This window comes from Apus apus, chromosome 5 (genome assembly GCF_020740795.1).
Source record: "Apus apus isolate bApuApu2 chromosome 5, bApuApu2.pri.cur, whole genome shotgun sequence".
NCBI classification, from domain to species: domain Eukaryota; kingdom Metazoa; phylum Chordata; class Aves; order Apodiformes; family Apodidae; genus Apus; species Apus apus.
The window spans coordinates 27,645,577-27,668,770 of NC_067286.1; the positions used below are offsets into that span (position 1 = coordinate 27,645,577).

The 23,194-nt window shown below is 43.7% G+C and overlaps 1 protein-coding gene across 3 annotated transcripts in view; it reads left to right on the forward strand.

The window, feature by feature from the left end:
* Positions 1–8,177: 8,177 nt before the first annotated feature.
* Positions 8,178–23,194, forward strand: part of CAPN3 (calpain 3) — a 28,809-nt gene continuing 13,792 nt past the window's right edge. For all 3 annotated transcript variants that reach the window (XM_051622497.1, XM_051622498.1, XM_051622500.1), the window contains exons 1-8: positions 8,178–8,779; positions 15,272–15,341; positions 17,237–17,355; positions 17,979–18,112; positions 18,761–18,929; positions 19,560–19,700; positions 22,224–22,307; positions 22,685–22,770. In XM_051622497.1, the coding sequence (XP_051478457.1) occupies positions 8,486–8,779; positions 15,272–15,341; positions 17,237–17,355; positions 17,979–18,112; positions 18,761–18,929; positions 19,560–19,700; positions 22,224–22,307; positions 22,685–22,770 (1,097 nt within the window). In that variant the 5' untranslated portion in view covers positions 8,178–8,485. The remainder of the gene's footprint in view (positions 8,780–15,271; positions 15,342–17,236; positions 17,356–17,978; positions 18,113–18,760; positions 18,930–19,559; positions 19,701–22,223; positions 22,308–22,684; positions 22,771–23,194) is intronic.

Below are 23,194 nucleotides of genomic sequence, written 5' to 3' on the forward strand. Positions count from 1 at the left end.
GCCGGCGGGCGCGCAGGGACGCGGGCGGAGGCGGGACTGGCGCGGACGGCTTCTCCGTGGCGACGGACGCGGGAGGACGCGGCGGCCGCTCGCGCGCCAACGGTCGCCGCGCGAGGCCCGGCGCCGCTCCCCGCCCCGCTCGGTCCCGCCACGTGCCCGGCTCGCGCCGCACTGCCCGCCGGGGTCGGCCCCGCGTCCCCTCAGCCCCGCGTCCCCTCAGCCCCGCCATCTGCTCAGCCCTGCGTCCCCTCAGCCCCATCATCCCCTCAGCCTCATCGTCCCCTCAGCCCCGCGTCCCCTCAGTGCCACTGCAGCTCCCGCCGTGCCCCCAGCTCCCCCAGCCCCTCAGCTCCGGAAAGGAATTAGCAAGTGGGAGCAGCTGTTGGAATGGGGCAGCTTCGAGTTCTCTGGCAGTTCCCCCAAGGGGAAGAAAGGCAGCATAGCAGGGAGTGGAAGAGGAATAGGAATCAAATTGGCCCTTCCCCGTGTCCCGTTTGTCCTCCAAAACCCCAAACGTGCAGGTCTGATTTCCGCCACTCCAGAGTAGATGAGCTGGAGGTAAAATGGGATTGAGGAAAAAAGCATCGAGGATCTACCTGGCTTCCACTGGAGGAAGTATTTACTGAAGAAGAAATCTGCAGAGGGTTTTGATGAGGTAAAAAGCCAGGCCGTCCAACTGTAGGTAGTCTACAGGAGGTGAGCATGCCTGATGGAGGAGGGCAAGCAGAAGAAATCAAATGAGGTACTTAACCGTGGGGAAACTGAGGAACTAATTGCCATGAGATCTTTTGCATACCACAAAAAGGTGACACAACTGGGGAAAAAAAAAAAAAAAAAAAAAAAAAAAAAAAAAAAAAAAGATAAACGAGCCACATTCACAAAGACTAGAGCTCTTCAAGGTGCTGGCACCTTTGCCACTGGTAGGCCTCCAACTCTGCCCTGGTGGAAGCTCGGAGTTCACACCTGAGAACTACTGGAATGTGTCTGCCCTCTTCAGCTCGGCCCTGGGTTCTGCTGGTTGCTGGGACTGGAGGCAGACTGCAGGGACTTCTCCCCCACAAGCCTTGCACAGCCAGTATTCCGGTTGGACAGCCCCGGGATTCCATCCAGGTGAGTATTAAAGTCTCCAGAGAAGGAGCCCTCTCTGAGTAGCCTGTTTCTGTGCTCTGTCACCCTGACAGTAAGGAAATTTATCTTCATGTTGAGGTGGATCTTCCTATGCTTATACCTGTTCCTTTTCCTATTACTGGTCACCACCAAAAAGAGACTGGCTCCTTCCTCTTGACACCTATCCCTGAGATATTTATAGACATTAATTAGATCCCTCTCAACCTTATCTTCTCATGACTAAGCAGCCCCAGTTATCTCAGCCTTTCTTCATAGGAGAGATGTTCAAGTCTCTTAATCATACTCATAGCTCTCCACTGGACTCGCTCCAGCAGATCCCTGTCTCTCTTGAACTGGGGAGCCCAAAACTGTATACAGTATTTCAGGTGTGAATGAGCTGGTGGAGGTTCTCATCAAGCTGCTTTCTATCATTTACCAGCAGTCCTGACTGACTGGAGAGGTACCAGCAGACTGGAAATCAGCCAGTGTTAGCCCCATATACAAGAAGGGATGAAAGGATGATCCAGGATGTTACAGGCCTGTTAGTTTGACTTCAGTACCAAAGAAGCTGATGGAGCAGATCATCCTGAATACCATTATGTGGTGCATACAGAACAACCAGGTGATCAGGCCCAGTCAGTATGAGTTCATGAAGTGCAGGTCCTGTTTGACTATCTAGATCTTCTACAACAAGGTGACACACTTACTGGATGAGTGAAGGGCTGTTGCCTACCCTGACTTTAGCAAGGCCTTTGACAAGGTTTCCCACAGCATTTTCCTAGAGAAGCTGGCTGCTCATGGCTTGGATGTGCACACATTTCGCTGGACAAAAACCTGGTTGGATGGCTGGGTCCAAAGAGTTGTGTTCAATGGAGTTAAACCCAGGTGGGGCCAGTCATGAATGGTGTTCTGCAGGGCTCAGTGCTGGTGCCGCTCCTGTTCAGCATCTTTATTGATGATTTGGATGAGGGGATACAGAGAGACGGTTGCAAAATTGTAGTCCTTTATCAGACACCACTGACAATGAGACACCTTGGACCCTGGTTATCCATAAAAGCAGGACCAAACATCATCTCCCACCCCCTAACATCAGTACCACAAAAAGATAGCATGCTTTAAGGTCTCTAGATGCTAATAAGCAAGTACAACATAGTGAAGCTTCACCAGAAAAACACAGTGAGTTGTTAGGTGCTCACAGTGGGAGACTCTGTTAAAGGGCACTGAGATACCCATCTGTTGACCTGATAGAGAATTGTGTGAAATTTGCTGCCTCCTGAGAGCAAAAATCTGTGACACTGCTGAAAGGGTGCCACAACTTGTGAAGACCACTGACTACTACCTGTTGTTACTCTTCCATGTGGGTATGAATGTCACTGAAAGCAGGAACCTGAGCAAAATCAAGGCAGGCTATAAAGCTCTTGGGGCACAAGTTAAAAACATTTGGACCCAAATGTGTTGGGGGTGGGAGGAAAGGTCACTAAGTGGGCCTGAAACTTTACAGAAGGGGAACTTCAAGAATAGGCATTTAAGAGAAATGTGGAGGCTTGTGCAGGAAAATGAGGGAAGACCTAAAGAAATTAAAGGACTGACTAAAACAGATAAAGACAATGAAAGGCAGTTTTGTTTGGCTATTTATTTTCATAGCTCTGATTATATCGTGTGTGAAGCATGGCTTATTTTAGGAGTCCCATTGAAAATGTTCTCCAAGTCCTACTTGAGCTGTTGTATAATTTTTAATCAAAGAGAAGCTAAGTCACAAAATTCAGAATCTGAGGGAGTGTGCGGTTGCTCCTGAAAAGGCTTTGGAAGAGTAGCTCTGTTATGTGGATATGGGCTAGCAAATTTTTCATTTTAATTGGATTAATTTTGCATTTAGCCATTCCACTTCATGCTTATCCCTCCATTCTCTTAAAACCCACTCTAATGTTCCCTTGTCTGCTTTTCTCACTATCTCTGCAAACAAAACTGGTGTGTCCTGATGCTTCCTTCCCTTTCAAAACTAGGATATATCCTGAGTTCCTACATTTCCTACCTACCTATTCCCACAGCCCTTTCCATATCAGCAATCTCTTTTTGCAGGGTACCAGTGCTCCATGGCTCAAGCTGTTTGCCTTTTCCATTTGCTATGCTCATCAACTGTATTATTTTACAGCCAGTACTGAATTGAGTCAAACCTGAACATGTCATCAGTTGAGTTTTGTGGGTATAAAAAGGCAAAATTTACTTAATTTCTTTGACCAAGATAAGGAGGTATTTTCTAAAACATCAGTAGATTAACTCTTGGGAAACAGAGAAGGAAAGTCACCATTTTTGCCAACTAATGGTAACGTAACAGCCCATTTGTATGGTGTTCCCTACTCTTCTTGCTAAGTCCTCCCTGTGCTTGGTCAGTCATTCCCACCTGCTGCTGTTTGTCCACTGCAGAGCAAATATCTGCAAATAGCAAGTGTGAGAGCTCATTATGACTATTCTGCTCTTAACTACCAGGTGTAGTTTGTTCCCCATCAGGCCCTTAGGTTCCTTCTTTTTTGTTCAGCAGAGCAGTTTGTCAGCCCCCTAGGAGACAGTGTGAGGTTCCACTGCAGGAAGTGGCAGCCCAAATACTGCTGTGCTTAATGTAGATGAGTTAATTCAGCTAGAACAGTAGCAAACAGATCTTTTATATCTGTGATAAGAGAGACAGACCCTATTTTTAAGACATATTCTATTTTTCCATCAGTTTCTATCAGTTTCTAAGCTTCAATTGACAATTGCTTCTTATGCATACCAGTGCTTCTGACAGGCTATAATTATTGTCTGGAGCATTTTAATTACTTTATTTAATTGGTATTTCTGAAGTTGGTAAGTAAGTGAGATAAAGTAACGATGAAGCAAGTTACATGCCTTATTCCTTCCAGTCTTCTTTCTACTGCTGAGAATCAGTACTAAGTGTTCTTTCAAGGGTAACTGGTTAAAGTGAATGACTAGCTTTTATATTCTGGTGCTCAGTATGATAACTGCATTATAACAAGAACTCATGGGTCAAATTTTCAGGTGTATGAAGTGCCTAACTTCTGTGGATTTTGATAGAAATTAGCTGCTGAAAATTTCAGCAGCTGTTTCTTTTGATTTGAGGAAAAAAAAAATCAAATAATATTATTTACATATATTTGTAGCAACTCACATACTTGTCCATGTATTTATGCCACAAATAAATAAATTACTAAATTTACAGCATATATTAAAAAGTAATTTAATTTAATTAGTGAAAACAACTGGAAATAAAACTTTATAAAAACTAAATAAATCATCATCCATGTAATTAACTTTTGCTCTGTCTGAACAGGTCAGCTATAGGGGCCCTTCTGCTTGCAAGAAATTGCATCACAAAATGTGGCTTAGTTCCTAATGGACAAAGGCTTTTTTGCTGCTTGTAGCAGACAGCACATCTGTTCTTCTCCATGATTAATTGTTTTTCTTCAAAGACACCGTGTCTTTTACTAGTAACTGCAGTTTCTTGCAAAAAAAAAAAAAAAACAAAACAAAAAAAACCCTACATAACAAAACCATCTGTCCAGTGAAAAAAAAAGGATAAGCTGTTTTTTGAACAAGTTTAACCACAAACTACTGCAGAACATTCATAAATACAGACATTGGGTTAGAAGTGAGAAGTGCATATCCACCTGCCATTCCCTATGCAGGTACTAGCTGCACTGTTAGCTGTAGTGGGAGGTGGTGTCCTGACACTTACTGACCATCCCAAGGAAAAAAAAAACCACAACAAAAACAAACAACAATTTAAAATACAAACAAACAAAACCAAAACCAAAACACTGCTAATCCTTCACTTGATCCTCCTCAGCAGCCCACAAGGAGTTTGTCAAATACACCCATTCTATTGACATTCTTCCTGAAACAGCTCTATGTACAAGTCATAATAGATGAATGTATTGGGCAAGAAGGGAGTATTGGAAAGACAGAACATATGCACAGGCTCCAAAATGAGTATTTTTTGCTGAAGCTGTGCAGTGAGAGGCCCTTGCTTTGCTCTTGAAATATCCTGGAAAGAATGACACATGACTCTGCCAAGCTGTCCTGCAAAGTAATGTTGAATATGATACCAGCAATCCTTACATATAAATGTATTAAGGAGGTCATCAATTCTGCATCTGGACAACCCACCCTGAAGCAATTGCATTCCTGTTTTCCTTCTGAGTGCCCTGTTGATGCAGGGAGGCTTGCATTCATGATAAAAATTCAAGGATTTGGACCACCATTAGAAGATTGAGGATTAATATTCCTAGAAGTTACTCAAGCTTGCCAACAACATTACCTTATTTAAAAGTTCCTCGAGTGGATTTTTTTAATGAGCTGTAGAGATAGCCCATTGGACTGTTAATTTGAAATGTGTAAACCAAGCAAATGGCAAGGATAGAAAAAAGAATCAGTGCCTTGGAAAACACTATAGTACTACAGCAGAAGGTCAGCAATATGTACATGATCCAGAGTCCAGAGATTAGTGTCGCTAGGCAAAAATAACACTGATGTCATCATGTGATTTAAGACTTCCCAACCAAAGGAAAATCAAGATGTTAGGGGCCTTTTCTTGACACATAAACAATGTCACTTGTGCTGTTCTGGTTCTGGTATGGTTTCGGTAGCGGTGGAGGGGCCCCAGGGGTGCCTCCTGTAAGAAGTTACTAAATCTCCTCCGGCTCAGGTGGCCAAGGTCGGGCCATTAGAGAGACAATAGATGCACTGCTGCGATTAACATATGAAAGAACTGATGTAAAACCTGAGCAGAGAGCAAGCAGCAGAGAAAACAGGTGTGCTGAAGAGGTGATAGTGCTGGGGTGAAGATCGCGAGGTTGGTGAGGAAGAAGGGGGAAGGTTGCCTGAGTAGTTCCCCTGCAGGCCATGGCGAGATGGCAGGCTGTCCCCCTGCATGCTCCTGGGCTGCATCAGTGGAAGTACGGCCAGCAGGGCGAGGGAGGTGGTTCTCCCTCTCTGCTCTCTGGTGAGACCGCACCTGGAGTACTGCGTACAGTGATGGCTAGGGAACATTCTTTATCAGATTTAATAAATATATTAAGATGGAATTAAGCTTAATAGAAATTTACTGGAGTAATGAATTTACTTTATATAATTTACTGATTTAGCTGAATGCTATCCTACTAGTTTATTTTATTGTATTTTTAGTAGAAAGATGCTGAAATGAAATTGTGCTTTGTGAAACAATGTGCTTTGTGACAATAGGATGTTGATTGGGCTCACTCCAGGCCTTTGGCATGTAAATAGATAACAAACTCGAGGAACTAGGGACCTTGCAGTTGGAAATTGACTGAGGCCAGCTAGACTTGCCACTCAACTGTTAGGCATGCCCAGCATTATGCGTGCATCAGAGAAGGGATTAGCTAAACCATGGAAGACCTCCATCTCGAGACGCTTAAAGCGCGTGGATAAAGAAAAAGCAAATATTATGAGTTCCAGGAAGTTTGATGCATATATATCTAGTAGGACAATATAAGTCTCGCCTGTTGTCACTTCTGGCTTTCACGACTTTGAGAGCTATCTCTCCTGTATCCAGTGCTGCAATGAGGAGTGCCTGCCTTCTAAAACTTAAAGACAAGTGTTGGAGGGTTCTTTCAGTGACCAAATTTTACAGTAACACAGCTCTGGAGCCCTCAGCATAGGAAAGACATGGAGCTGTTGGAGAGGGTCCAGAGAAGGGCCATGAAGATGATCAAAGGGATGGAGCATCTCTCCTATGAAGAGAGTTTGGGCTGTTGAGCCTGGAGAAGAGAAGGCTCTAAGGAGACCTTACAGTGGTCTTCCATTACCTGAAGGGGCCGACAGAAAATCAGGGGAGGGGCTTTTCACCAGAGAGGGCAGTGATAGGACAAGGGGTAATGGTTTTAAACTGAAGTAGGGTAGATTTAGGTTAGACATCAGGAAGAAAATCTTCCCCGTGAGGGTAATAAGGTGCTGGAATAGGTTCCCTAGAGAGGTTGTGGATGCCCCCTCCCTGGTGGGGCCAGGTTGGATGAGGCTTTGTGCAACCTAGTCTAGTGGGAGGTGTCCCTGCCTATAGCAGGGAATTTGAGACCTGATGATCTTTAAGGTCCCTTCCAACCTTAAACATTCTATGATCCTATGATTCATGGAGAAGCACAGTGGAACATTCCCTGAAGGTGCCAGGAGGGGCAAATGCAGATTTGCAGCCCATAGACTTGGATCTGCAGCCATGAAGGAACCTGCACCAGGGCAGGTGACTGTTCCCAAAGCAGCCTCTGTGAGAAGCCCAGGCTGGAGCAGCTCCGGACCCCATGGGAAGGACTCATGAAGGAGAGGACTCTCTCCCATGGGAGGGAACCCGTGGGGAAGCAGGGAAGGACTGTAAGGAATCCTTCTTCCTGAGGAGGAAGGAGCAGCAGGAATCACCAGCCTGTGACCTGACTAAACCCCATCCCCTGTTCCCCTGTGCCGCTGGGGGGAAGGAGGGAAACTGGGAACAAAGTGATTTGGGCCCAGGAAGAAGGAAGGGGTATGGTAACGTATGTAAGTACTGCTCTGTGTGTTGTCTGTGTCCTGTGTGCATTGGATTAGTGTTAAGTTAAATTATTATTTTTCCCCAAGTTGAGTCAGTTTTGCCTTGGGCCTTAATCAGTGAAGAACCCTGCTTGTCCTTGTCTTGACCCATGAGCTTCTAGTTGTCCTTTGTCTTCCCCATCCCACTGTGTGTTTGTGTGGGGGGGAGTTGAGTGAGCGTCCACGGGGCTGGTTATTTCTTGTCGTGTTAGGCCCAAACCACAACAGTCACCTTTTAAAGGACTGGGCTATAGAGAACAGCAATGTGTTTAGATTTTCTTTTATGGAGCAGTAGTTTAGCTTCCAGCTTCACCGTTCTCTCTACTTAAGGAAAAGATGAACTGCTTGTACTAGGGCACAGCCTGCACAGGGAGCCTATCCCAGGAATTTGGCACGAGCTGTGCAGAAGGCCGACACCATCTCACTAACCCCCCTCCCTCTCACTTTCCCTCTCTCACTCTTTGCCTGAAGTTATTTTTAGGTTTCACTGGTTGAAGCTTGTCCCTTGTGGACACTTACACGCACAAGGCAGGCACACACACATGCTGCAGATACTATACCTCAGGCACAGGAGTCAGCCAACAGGTTGTCTTGTTCCATATCAAGGAATAAATTCCGATTTCTTATGACCAAATACTGCCCTTTGAGAGGATGTGCTCAACCACATGGAATTTTGTTGCTTGCAAATTTGACTAGGAGACTTTCAACGGATACAAAAAGCAGTTTACACAGCAACTTCCTCTTTTCTTGAATTTCCTTTGAGTTTGCAAGATCTCGCTTCCTTTCAACATTTGCTCTAAGCCTGATTCCCATGCCGACCGCCATAAATGCAGCAGTGGCTCAGCAGACAGCTGCTGGGTCGGTTCCCAGCACTACCATCAGCACTACAGCTGAAGGTGCAGGTGGGGGCACAGGGGGGATTTACTCTGCCATTATAAGTCGCAACCAGCCCATTATCAGAGTAAAGGAGAAGACCTATGAAGAGCTTCACAAGAAGTGCCTGGAGAAAAACATTCTCTATGAAGATCCTGATTTCCCACCGAATGAGTCCTCCCTCTTCTATAGCCAGAAAATCCCCATCAAGTTTGAATGGAAAAGACCACGTGTAAGTAACATGTTTGCTGAGTGCCTTTTACTTTCTGTAAATTGCAGTATTCACCCTGAATCCACATTTCTGCAGGAAGTGTGTCTTGGGAATGAGCTGGAAATATATTTCCTTAGAGCTGTCCTGGAAGATAATTAGCTAGGGCTGTGGAAACTCAGAGTGTGTATATAATGACTAAAATACAGTAGACCAAAATGAAAAGAAAAAAAAAAAGATGGAATGAATAATGTAGAAAAAGAAATATGGAAATATGGACTTTAATTTTCTTCTTGCATGTTTAGCTAGGGATTGTTTTGTCTGAAACTATAGAAGAAAAATTCTCCTAATTCTACAAGTTACATGGTTTACTGGAGCTTTTTAAACACCACCTTATTTCATGTACAAACTTAATTTAGTATTCTGCTGGTTTCCTCATCTGTGCAAATCAAATACAGGTGATGGTCTGGAGCATGGTTTTATTAAGTTCTTTGTTCCCAGCCATGCTTAGCCAACTTGCAAAGGTTGTTTACCGTATTATCCACTTACCATGACAGTGGGTGTTGCAATCGTTATGAGGACCCACTCCTGCCTATTAATCCCATTTATTTTTCCTATCTTCTGGGCATTCCCTAGCCAGCCTTCTTCTTATTTCCCGCCCTGAGTCACTGTCACCATCAGAGGATTAATTTCAGAATTCCTGATGGATTCCCCATCCTACTGCAGGAAGAGTTCTTCTCTTTCTGTCATTTCTGCTGGGCGGCTATTCCCCTCCAGGGAGGCAGCCCCTGCGATGGTGCCTCAGCCTCTGCTGTCCCCTGTCTGGCACTGAGGACATGGTTCTGAGGAGCTTCCCCAGCTCCTTCTCTCTGGCAGGTTTTGGCTGCCTTTTGCAGATTTGCTATACTTTCCCAACACCAAAATCTGTGCTTCAATAGCTAAGTCAGTTGTGATAGATAAAAATAACCACCAGAACGTAACTAAAGCAAAAGACCAGGAGCTCTTGTGGGTATCTGTTAAAGATGCAGAGGAAAGGCCATGTGCCTTGGTCACAGCAACATGAGCGATGTGAAGGGGAGCAACATGACACCCCCCCATCTGCTGTGCCCTGTGCATATGTGCTAGTCATTCCTCCGTCATCACCACGCCTGCATCAGCTCCTGGAAATGCCTGTGAATGAGTTGAATGTAGCTACAACTCAATCGTCTTAAAAGTGTGGGGATTTCCCTTATTTCTACAGAGAGGAAAGCCATAGAGCAGTATGGCCAATGGGTGCCAGCACCCTGGGACAGTCAGACTGCTAGTGTGCATATCAGAAAATGTCAATAATTTAAAAAGCACAGTGTAATACCACACTTTAATTATATAACACAGCATGCACAGATAAAGCCTTTGTGTTTGAGGAGGTTCAGACATCAGTGTCTCTATCCCAAAGACGTTTCTTTCAGCCACTCATTAACAAGTTTGGGAACTCTAAACTTAATGTAGCAGTGACATGCTGGGGACTGCATAAGACTCAAAATACAACCTAAACATCAGAATGAAACCTGTCTGTGTTCTTTTGACACAAGTGTTCAGTCACTTGATGTATCCATGCTGGCCTTAAATGAGCTTCATGTGTGATGACATGAATCCACATGGGATTGTTGAGTGGAATATTTTCCAGAAGTTCCAAGTATTATTTGAGGAATCACAAAGTTAATGCAAAGGGCATGTTTTTGCCTCTTACTAATGCTGTAACCAAGCACTGATGATGGAGCCGTTCCTCTCCTGAAGAGTGCTTCTTTGCTGTAGCTCTCAGCATACTGTGCTGACATCTGGAAAGGCTGTGACTCTGCTTTTGCACCTAGGATTTGTCAGGATCCCACAGCAGGTCAGCCACATGGATAATAGCCCCCCAGGCCTGCTGCGCCTGGTGTGGGCAGCTCCCCCTCCCACGGTGGGGCTGCCAGAACCTTGGCTCTCTCCACTTCCCCTGGCAATGGCCATGTGGTGACTCAACCTTTTTCTCGGGGCTTCTGCAGTTCATTACTGAGGTGGTGAGTGGTGTTCAGTGTTCCAGCCCCAGAGCTACCCCTTGCTCTCATGCATCTGGCCCTGCAGGTTGTCTCTTTGCAATCAGTGCTACCTGGAGGTCAGGTCCCTCTATCACCTCCTAGGGGCTGGTCTTGCCATCAGAAGGACTGCTGCCATGCAGGGCAGCTGTGAGCCTTGGCAGGGAGGCAGCAAGAAAGTCCCTGGAATTCTGTCCAGCCAGTGACTGTTGTGCTACAACATGAATGCACAGAGCGGACCTCCTAATACTCAATTTGGGCAAAAGCCAAATAACAGCCCTGAATGTTTCCCTGAGTAAAGACTGCAGGATCCATCCAGTGTTTCTGTTCAGAGTATGCATGAGCATAGTCGGGATACAGAGAGGGAAAATCAAATCCCCCTCAGTTAATGCATGATGTCAAATCCTTCTCTCACCCATGGAGGGTAAGAGAAGCCGAAAGAGCTTCTCACCTGCACCAGTTTACATCCAGATCAGCGATGGGCTGTGCTCAGGTTTCTTACGGGCCTCGGCCTCCCACACCTTTGCTGCCTGTGGGAGCTTCTCTCAGTTGAGAGCAGGGACAAGGTCGCCAGTCTTTGAGAGCTAAGTAAAAGTCTGTATTATAAAATAATGCAGAGTATTAAAAGGTCCTGCTGCAGTCCTTTTTGGATCTAATGACACTAGGACATTAACAGGAATGCTCTGCCATGACACTGTGCTTTCAAATGCATTGTTGTCATTCTCCTTGCTCACAGCCAGGAGGTCACAGCATTAAACACCAGGTTCAATGACTTCCCTATGGTGATCCTCTCCATAGCCAAGGAAGTCAGCAGGAGGAGCTTTCTTTTCGTAACAAATACAAATCAAATCAAGTGATCAGACTGGTGGATTTTGTTTAGAATTGAAATGAATCTGTTGGATCCTCTGCTGCACAGTTGAGAAGCTGTTTGAATTTAGTAATCACAACATGTGTACCTCTGCAGGCAGCACCACAAAGCAAAGATGGCATTTAGTTCCATCAAAGCAGGATGTTCAGATGAGGGGAATCCAACTCTGAAACTCTAAAGCCAGCTTAATGTCTGACAATGTCAAGCTCTGCCTTGAAGTACGCAGCAGAGCCCTTGAATAGCATGGTCTAGACCATGAGAGGCTAAGGGAGAAACACGAGGCTACAAATTGTCTGAGGCTGGCTAGAGAAGATGCCTCCTCTACTTGATAGGATCAGCGTAGGGAATTTGCTTAAGAGTGCCATAGTTTATTAACAGCAGTTTTTAAAGAAGTGAATGCCTTTTGCTGCAACAGGATTACCTGACTGGAGGGTTTCCCTGACACAGAAGAAAAGGTAATGAAAACATAACACAGGTCAAATGCAATTTTTAGTTGCATGCTGCTTTTGCATTTTCCAGTTCTCCCTTGCAACTGACTCATAAGTACCCTCTGCCCAGAAAGCAGCATGCAATACTAATTGGTTTTTCCTAGGACTGTGTCTCCCTTGTTATAACTTTGACTCTTTGTAATGAAATTACAGTCCAAACTGAATCAACCCAGTGAAAACAAAGGTCCTTTGGATGGTACTAAGGCAGTCTGAGGCACTCTGATCTGAGGAGACTGTTTCTAGATGAATCATTGCATCACTGAAGTGCAGCCTATTGGGATTCTCTGTGATAACTTGATGTAAGAGATTAAGAGAACCCCTTACTCAGTCAGGAAAACTCGAAGGACAGACCTGCCATGGGCATCTTGAACACCAAGTTGTCTTGCTCTGTGGGCTGAGTACTTTTCATCAGCCTTGGAAGACCTTGAAACTTTTCCCTGCAACTAGAGTAATACAATATTAAAAGCATACCCACAGTGTACTAAACACTCCTGGCTATTATAAAGAAATGCAATAAAAGCATTTCTGTCATAGCTAAATCATTCCATATGACAACTGCATGATACCCTCCTTTGCATTCCTTTACCAACCATCCTCCAAAGTAAACGAGCCCAAGATGCAATAAATTGCTCCAAGGAACAATCATCTCTCTACCTGTACTATTTGACAACACTTAGGCACGATCTACCTTCATCTAAAATACAGCATGCTGGATTTCAGAGCTTGTTACTTCAATAGGAGTAGTATCAAGCTAAAATACAGTAATAGAGGTTGAAAAACATACAATCCAAAAACCTGGCACCTAACAGCTAGTTTTCAGGAGAGCACCACAGCAATATCAGGAAGAATATTTTCAACAAAGCAAGTGGGTGGAGAACAGCATGAAGGCATTTCAGCTGCCTTGATGAAACTGGACCAAAAGGACAGCTGACCAAGGCCAAAAATAACAAGATAATCCCTCCATTCCCTCTCTTGGGGAGAATAAGGTGACTGTTGGGGGTGGAGCCGGAAGCTGGTCTTTCTACCTGGCTATATGACTAATCCAAATATTTACATCAAAGCAACTCTGCTGATTACTGCGAGGGAGCAAAAAAGTGGGCTCTAGGCAAGAGAAACTACTAGACCCGAAACAGGAGTCTGGGAAAATCCAGGGCTACCCTGATAACATGGGAAAAAAGTTACAGACCACAGAGGTAGCATCAACTGCCTGTACTGCCACACGAGCAATTGTCAGTTATTTCTTCCTTCTTCCTACTCCAGAATGGGTTCATGGTTTATACTTTATCGTCTTCCTCACTTGCAGCTGCTCAGGGAAGTGGTCCTCAGGTTGCAATCTTTCTTTCCTTACCCTCACAAGAGATGGGTCTTAAAATTGTGTCTTCTTTTTCTTTCCCATACTCAATATTTGAGCATGAGAGATGGGATAAAGCAGGGACTTTTTTTCTCTGTAGAACATGCTGTACCTGCTTCTTCCCTTGGTTTTTCTATATCCCGAGGTTCTTTGTCCAATATAGAAAAGTTCTGTGTAACCCTGTAATAGTCCTACTCGTGTTGGTAGTTCTTATGTAGTCCTACCCACCCTACAGCAATTCCTTAACTATTTATGCCTGTACAGCACCTTGTGCCCATTCTGTACTAGTATAAATACTGACAAACCCAATACATTGTCCTAAGTGCAGGACAAAAGAAGAGCTGCCTGCCCTCAGAGACAGATGAGATCTGTATGCATGTCTGAATGCAGCATTGGCAATTAAAAATTGCAACATGAGGAAAAAGAATAAAATCTCTTAACCAGCAATTGATTATTCCTGAGAATTAAACATCTGATCCAAATTTTAAAGGCAAGTATTACTGGGGTTCATTCCTGATGAAATGCATTCTTTAACCCTCTTAATGCCCCAGGACATTAGTTACTGCAAATTGGACACCTTAAACATGCAGTCATTTTTAAAGAATTTAATCTGGTCCTCTGATGCTCTTTCCACCTTGTGCTGGTTTGGCTTGGCGAGATTTTTGGTATCTGGGGAAAGGCCCCAGGAGTGGCTCCGGTAGGAAGCTGGGAAGCTCCACCTGCTCCAAACCCAGTCAAGGAGCCATTAGAGGGACAATAGATGCTCCTCAGCGATTAGCATATGAAAGAACCGTTAAAAGACCTGAGCAGAGCGGGCACTTGTAGGCAGAAAGAAAGAAAGAAGAGCTGACCTGGAGAGATGAAAGGCAGTGCTGGGGTGAAGATCCCGGTGGTTTATGAGGAAGGAGGGGAAGAAGGTGCCCAAGCAGAAGTTTCCCTGCAACCCGTGGCAAGACGGCAGTTGTACCCCTGCGCTCGTGGAGGAACATGGTGGAACATTCCCTAAAGGCACCAGGAGGGGTGAGCCTGGCCAGTGGACTTGGATCTTGTGGTCAGTGAACTTGGATTATGCAGCCATGGAAGACCCCGGCACCAGGGGAGTTTGTTCCCAAAGCAGCCCGTGACTCGGTGGAAAGCCCAGGCTGGAGCAGTTTGCTCCGGACCTCGTGGGAAGGACTCATGAAGGAGAGGTTCGTGGAGGACTCTCTCCCATGGGAGGGACCCCATGGAGATGCAGGGAAGAACCCTCCTTGCCCTTTGTCTTAACCCAGGAGCTTCTAGTTGGCCTTTGTCCTCTCCATCCCAGTGTGTGGGGGTGGGGGTGGGGGGGAAGTTGAGTGAGCAGCCATGGGGCTGGTTCTTTGTCATGTTAGGCCCAAACCACGACATTATTGGTGAGCTGGGCAGGACAGAGACAAACCATGGCTCTCCTGTCTCCTCCAGTGTTGGCTTTTTTTCATAATTGTGTAAAACCTCCATTTTTCCCTGTTCTTCTCATTTTAATGTTTGAACCCTGTGCAGAGGGAGTCCCCCCAGGCTCGCTGTTAGACCCTGTAGGTATATGCCTGAAGTCTGTAACATCCAGATTCCAAAACATTTTCATAGTGAAACTGCTGCTAAATATTCTGCAAGACATTTTGATATTCACAAACTATCCTGCAGGAAAACACTGTCCTAAAACAGCCTTTATTTCTGTGGCAAACGGGCACCCTAATGCATGCTTTTCTGGCTTATCTACTTGTTTGTATTGTGCAGGAAATCTGTGAGAATCCACGGTTTATTATCGGAGGAGCCAACAGAACAGATATTTGCCAAGGAGAATTAGGTAAGAAATTCAACTCTTCACTTTTTAAAGTCTGCATCACTTAATTTTCTTTTGTTTCCAAGGTGATACTTGAAGTCCTCCATCTCAGTATACCACACACATCTACTGATTCCTCCTCTCTGTAGAAAATAATTAATACCTGCCTTGTAGCAATTTAGGGAAGAACTTTAAGCAAAAGATGCTTTGCAGAGTGTTTTGCTTTTCATGAACTAATAACACGAGTGTGTTACAAAACACCATTTGGCCTCTCTTTCTGGCTTTGAGGAGGAACAAAATTAGTTAAGACAAGAATAAGAGATAAAGAGAGGGAGTTATGTGACAGAGAAAAAGATTGAATCAGCTACTGTTGTATTTTTTCAGATATTTAGTCCTGTTATTTCCATGCAGGAGCTCCTGAAGGCTTCCAGCTAAATGTGCCTTGTACTCAAGGACAATCCCTATATTGAAGACCTTAAACTTAGATGCTTCAAGATACTTTTTTTAATTTATTTATTTATTTATTTATTTATTTATTTATTTATTTATTTATAGAGAGAGAGAGCCTCTATAAGGTACAAGCGATGCCACTGCCGCAGTTGTCCATGCAGCAGCACTCACCTGTGTTGCTTTGTAGAGTCATTCCCCACTCAGCTTTCCCATCTCTTTCATGGTTTTATAACTTATCCTGTAATCTTTTTCCTATGCTAATATATCCTGATTTAATGAATAACATTTAAGTGTTATTCTGTGCTTGTGACTATCCTCATCACCTCCCCAGTACTTTTTTTTTTTAAAAAAAAAGCAACAACTCCTTTTCTTCTTGAGATGACCAGATCTTAACAGTTGCCAAGGTGTGGACACAAATGAATTTCCATGCATAATATGTTCTCTCTTTTGTCTTTCATTCCTTCCCCAAGTACACATAGTATTGCTTACCTTTTTTACTTCTGCTGAACATTGGGTACTTTAGAAATCTCTTGTTCACAGTGGACCCCACATCCTTCTTAAGGGGAAATAGGTAGCTTAGAATGGACTGCTATGTACATAATTAGGTAATTTAACAGCTATATACTTAGAGTTGTCTTTCCAAAACATAGACGTACATGTATTTCTATATGTTTTATCACTTCACCAGTTTAATACATTTCTTTTACAACTCCCTGCAATTAGGTTTAGTTTTCACTACTTTATATAATTATCTTCCCCCATTAATTGACGCTGCTCAAGCAAGCTTACTCTATAACCTCCCTTACAGTAGCAGCTAGGAGTATTGAATTAAGTGTTGAGGCATCCTTTACTGAGCACAGATTACTATGGGAGAAAGTAACCTCCCCAGAGCTCCCACAGAGGCTGCAAACTTGTGCAGCCTCTGAATGAGGAACTGAAAAGCGCTAAAGGTGACAGTGTTTACGACAGCACAGACACAGATTCAAAAAGAGGAAAACACATCAGAGCAATAAAGCAGGAAAGAGGCTCCACAGAATGGGACAGGGGTTTATCTTAAGAGCAGAAAATGAGAGAATTAACCTCAGTAACCTGAGTTACCTCTCAGCTGGTCTCTGTCCTAAGCTTGGAAGGAGAACTAACACAGAAAATCAGAGGGGCATTTACATGGGACAGGGAAATCTTTACACAGGTAACAGTGCTCATCAGATTTGGGACTTCTTCTAAATTTCAGGGAACATAATCTATTTAGCAGGCTGGTACCCAGCCATGAATGGTGCCAATGAGCATTTACAGAGCACAAATAAATAAACTGCTGAAGTACTGCAGAACACATGGAGAGGAGCCCCCTCCTGAAAGGTGATGACATGCTCTGCTGAGAATTAAAGTGTCACTTTGCAGTGTCTCAGGTTTTCCTTTTGAATCTAGTTGCTTTGTCCCTTCATTTTGTCTGCTGTTTCTGCCTTTTACAGGTGACTGCTGGTTCCTGGCTGCCATTGCTTGCCTGACGCTGAATAAAAAACTGCTCTGTAGAGTCATACCTCATGACCAGTCCTTTATACAAAACTATGCTGGCATATTTCACTTCCAGGTGAGTCCCTTCATCTAGCAGGAAGCAAATGTAATTAATTATCCAAGAGAAATCTCATTTCTTGGGCACACTCTTCCCTATAATTTATTCACCTTTGGAAGTATGAGTGACAGTGGGGAAGGAAGAAAGATTGAATTGCCTCACCCTAAACTCTTTCAACAGTCACAGAAAGGCCAGCCCACACATGCAGTTAAGGGAGCATTAACCCACCAAAGAGGCATTTGCAAATCACTGTTGTCGTGTGCATAAGGGACAGGAACAGGTGCCCAGTCCTGCCTCACTGCTCAGATGCAGCACTACAGCCAGCACAGACCTCGTGGTAGTTGGCAAGAGCATCTGTTCTTAGGCCCACAAGCAGCTGGTCTGTCAAAAACAAGTTACCAAAGAACTGCTTATGTAGAAAAGACTGACTGGTTTCCACATTTTCCTTGGCTCTCCTGAGGGACTTTTCACTGTCCCAAATGTGTTGCCTGGGGGAAATCAGTCTGGCTTCCACCCTCCCAATGGCTATCACTTTTTGCCACATTACACAGCAGTTAATATCCACATTCCTCTCTCAACCAGGCTCCCCCTCCCTGCAACAAGTCAACCTAGGTTTTTTTTTTCTGTTTGCCTTTGTTCAGTTCTGGCGCTACGGAGACTGGGTGGATGTCATCATCGATGACTGCTTGCCCACGTACAACAACCAGCTGGTCTTTACCAAGTCCTCCCAGCGCAATGAATTCTGGAGTGCCCTCCTGGAAAAGGCCTATGCGAAGTAAAATTACCTGCTGGACCTCCCCTGTCGAGGCTTTGGCTGGGGAGGCAGATAAGCCACCACATATGGGACTTACAATGAGCACATAGAGAGGCTCTGAATACACCAGGGCCTTTCCCCATAGATTCCGATGCCTCAGAATTGGGGATGGGCTAAAGCCTATTTTCCAGCGGTTTTTGCTACTTAATCACAGATCTCTATTTGTCTTTGTTGTTGGGGTTTTTTTATGTGTGTAGATTTTAAAACTTTACCTTGTGGGTTACAAAACAGATGGTTTGTGGGTTTGGGTTTTTTAAATGATGTGTGTTTCCATATCTTTATTTATATACACACACAAGATAAATATATATTATGTATAAAAAATGTATATAGGTAGATATAATTGGACATAGGAAAAAGTTCTTTAATATGAGGGTGGTGGATCACTGGAACATGTTGCCTAGATAGGTGGTGGGGGCCTCATCCCTGGAGACATTCAAGGTCAGGCTTGATGGGGCTCTGAGCAATCTGTTCTAGTTGAAGATGTCCCTTTCTTATTGTAGGGGGGTTGGACTAGATGCCCTTTAGATGTTCCTTCCAACCTAAGACATTGTATGATTCCATGATCATTATCTGTGTAAAAGAGGATCTTGCTTTTCCTTTTCTAAGACTCCATGGATCATATGAAGCTTTGAAAGGAGGCAACACCACTGAAGCCATGGAGGACTTCACTGGAGGAGTCACAGAGTTCTATGAGATCAAGGATGCCCCTAAAGATATATATAAAATCATGAAACATGCCATTGACAGAGGATCCCTCATGGCCAGCTCCATTGATGTGAGTCCATATGAACTTTGCAGATGAGCCATAAGAAATAGCAGAGGAGAGGGACCTCTCCATCTATAATCAAATATATGCTGTCTTTTGGAATTTCTTGGTTTAGTCTCTGTAGCAAACATCCATTTCTAGGAGATGCAGTAATCTCCACTAGACACCTCCCATTAGCAAATAGCAAGTGCCAAAAGGGAAACAAACAGAAGCAGAACATGGAGGTGGGGTGAAGAGGTGTGATCAGCAAAACCAGCACCCCTCATCCTCAGTACTGTCACCCAATGAACTGAGGTTAGTATGGGGATGCTGCAACTCTATTAAGACATAAATCCTCATGTCAAAGATGCTGAATGTGCAATTGTTTGCGAAATCAACCCTTCAATTGTCTTCATTTGTTGGTGTTAATTTCAAAGTGAAAGTAAAAAGACTAGCTTCAGTAACCATTACGAAGTCGCATTAAAGGCAGAAGAACAACCAATTCCATCAACCACTGTAGGTAAGTATGGATCATCTGGTGTGTAAAGAGAGAGCAGTTATTTTGGATATCTTTCATCACTTATCTTTCTTGTAGGATTTCACATCTCTCTCGCTGCCTCATCTTCCTGAATGAAGCTTTTCTCCCATTCTCTGTGCCAGGATAACCTAGGCTTTTCCTACGGATCAGCTCCTCGGAGTGACATTGGGGAACTGGTTGCTCGAATGGTGAAGAATCTCGAAAACGCGCAGATGACTCACTCAGCTGTAGACTACCAGGGGACAGATGAAAGGCCAGCCTGGGTTCGTATGTTTCCAGAAGTGGTTAACTTCACAATGCTTTTGCTTACAGACAGAACAGTTAGAGAAAGGTATTATCTATGTTTTTAAATCCTTATTTGGCTTCACTGAGTTATCTCACCACTAAAGACCTGTTTTATGGATGCTACTTGACATATATATTAAAGGATTTCAGTCCTTTCACAGTGACAGATGCTAGAGGGCTTTGCTGATAATGAGGCAAAGGGCTGTTGGCTTGTGGAAAAGGCTTACAATTTTCAAAGCTTACCTGTACAGTAGAAATGGAGAGAAAAATCACAGCAAATATGTCAAAGAGGCACATTGGTTATTGTGTTTGGGAACTGGACATGAATAGCGGATTTTATAAAGTGCCTCACTTGCAAAGAATGGAAAGAGTGAGAAAATTAAAATACTAGAATATAACAAGATCCTTGAGTGTGGAGGAGGTGGGAAAGAAAGTAAAAGCAAGCTTTGCACATACCACACTTCAGGCACAAAAGCTCTTTGTGGACATATTTTGAGACAGGGAGTGCTATGGAGCTCTGCCCATCAGTGGAGAAGAGTCTGCTTTTGGGATGCTTCTTTTAGATTACTGCCTTTAAGGTCCTCATTTAAAATGTGTAACAGGGAAAATGAAAAACGTACTGAGATTTACATGTCTGATAAAATACAAAGTACTTCCAGCATACCTGAGTATCTGTCAAAATAGAGCAAGGGGTGTTAAAACCGGCAAAGGAAAAATCTCACACTGGGACACTTAAAAGGTTCCCTGTCTGTAGGGGGACACATTGCTTTCTCCTTCTCTCTGTCAGGCAGTTGTCACACCTTGCCCTTTAGGGGGCTGCATTTCCATAACAAAGAAATTACATTTGTCACTTTACAGAGAGGAAAAAACCCAACACACACACACATCCCCAATTACACAATCTAAAACTTTCAGTTGCACAAACTGTCTTCTGCATTTGCAGCAGAAATAGTTGATTTTCCTCTTTTGACATCCCTATTCAGTCTTCCTAAAAGACTGAAATGGTATAATTCTTTAGGAAAGCCCAGTATGACTGTCTTGTTTTGCAAGCATGTCTGCCCAAATCACTCATGTTTTTTTGGGGGGGCAGTTTTCTCCCCAGTGACTTTCTACTCAAAGAAAGTTGGTAAACACTCTATAGTTGCTGCCCTGACAGCCATTTTGCTGCTGGTTGTGACACAGTCCTGAGCCATCACCAGGAACAACAAAAAAAAAAGACTCTGTGGAAAGAGACAGATAATGCAGACTTAAGAAGCACTTTAGAGAAGTGGCCCAGGGCACCAGGGGAAGTTAATATATATTCTTGAACAAAAAAGAAAGGGGTTCTCATGAGTAATATAGTGACAACATGAGTAGAAATGAAGAAAAATTGAAATACATGAGGTTGTAGGCATAAAAATTATGGAAACAGGAGCAAGAAAAGAAGACAAACAGGAGCAGAAGGGAAATAATGGAAAATAATTGCAACTGCCAGGAAATATTTAGATGAGATCCTCCCTGTGCAAGCTGAGAATGTATCTGTGTGACCTTACTGATTCTCCATTACCAGCCGTGCCTTTCTCATGCCTCAGATGTGTCAAGAGGTGGCAGAGTTCCTGGCAGGGCCTTGCAGTCATCTCTTAGTGACAGACATAAGGGAGGAGGGGAAGCTTCACACATGGTCCGTGCTCTCGCAGAGGAGCCTTCCCTTCCCACTGTTCTCAGTGATCACTTCCTACAAGAGACTGTGTGCACCTGAGATCTTCCTTTCAATTCTTTATCTCCCAGATAGACAGCATCTGACATTTGCAAATAAAAATCTGTCAGACAAATAAACAGTTGATTAGCAAGACAGCAAGTCACATTGGTGAAGAATGTCAGTTAGAAAAAAATTCAATAATGAGGATTTTAACAATTATGGAAAAAAAAAAATCCCACAGGAAACTAAGATTTTTAAAAATAGTGTAAGTTAGTAGGAGCAGTGTATTAAATAGGGTATTTTAATGTCATTGTTCTAAGATAGCAGGCAGGTGTGAAGATGAAACTATTCTTTTAACTGTTCATCTGCTCTGATGTTTCCATTTCATACGTAGTGACCTTACTGAGCCATACAAGAACATCCTATCCCAGAAAGGGCTGAGTGGTCCTACTAATAGAAAACATGGTTATTTGATTGAGCATGCTACATACCAGCATGTTCTGAGTGCAAAAAGCAGTAACCTACACAAAGGGAAAAAGGAAACCACAAAAATGTCCTTTCCAATTTGTATTAATGTTTTGCATTTTTAGTTCATGCTTCAGTCCTTCCTAACCAACAAAATTACTTCTGTGGGCACTAAGCTTGGCCATCTTGGCAAATGCAAAGAAGAGAACAAGACAAAACCACTGTCATCTGAACAGTGTTATCCTGCTTCCAAAAGCTCTGGTTGCCAACACCTACCTTAGGGCAGTTGGCTGAGCTTTGCACTCAGCAAAAAGCCTCAAAAGTTGACTCTTAAAAGTTTTTATTTTGTGTCTAACAGACTATAGTGCCAATGCAGTATGAAACCCGGATGTCTTGTGGGCTTGTTAAAGGTCATGCCTACTCTGTCACAGCCGTGGAAGAGGTATGTACTGTCCCTTTCCTCCAGCGTTGGGGAGCTGTGGTCTCCACTGGCCTAGCACCATGCATGTCAGCAAAGCTATGCAGGAGAAAAGAGAAAAAAAACTAAGGAAACAAAATTTATACTTAAAAAAAATGAAAACTCGTGGAGAACCAAACCCGTCCAAGTTTTGGCTTTCTGGGGAAATGGGTATTCCACTGCTTGGGCAAAAGTGGCCACAGTCAGCCACCTTCTGGTCTTACAGCCTTCCTGCACTCACCCAAGCAGGTCAGGCTGGGCGACCAGGAAAGCACCATAACTGGTATCAGCGATTTGACAGGCATAACATTTCCTTTTGAACCCACTCTCAGTCTATTCTTGTTACGTTCTTTCTCAATCAGACAACATTTAAAGGGGAAAAAATACGTCTGGTAAGGCTGAGAAACCCCTGGGGGCAGGTGGAATGGAATGGACCTTGGAGTGACAAGTGAGTACAATGAAGCTTCATGCGATTTGAAAAAAAGGTGTAACTTTATTTTCTCTTATGCAACTTGTGCATGACATTTAATGATGAGGCATCTGAATTGTCTTTGCTGTTGTTTTGACACATGCACTTTGAAGTGGATCATAGTTGAATGCTTAGCTGAAGCTGTAAAAAGTATGCCTAAAAAAATATATGTTAAGAGAGGCTTTAATCAATTGAAGCTAAGAGAAAGCCCAGTCAAACTGATTTTACTGCCTAGCAAGTTCAGCAATATCTATTTTCAAAAAAAGATGTGACAGCAGAAAAATCTTTTAGGATATGGAAGAAGCTGAATGAAGGAAGGTGTCATTAGAGAGTTTGGATAAAGCTTCTCATTAGGTTTTACTAAAAGGAATTTCAATAGCAACTGCAGCAGTGAGAGTCTGCA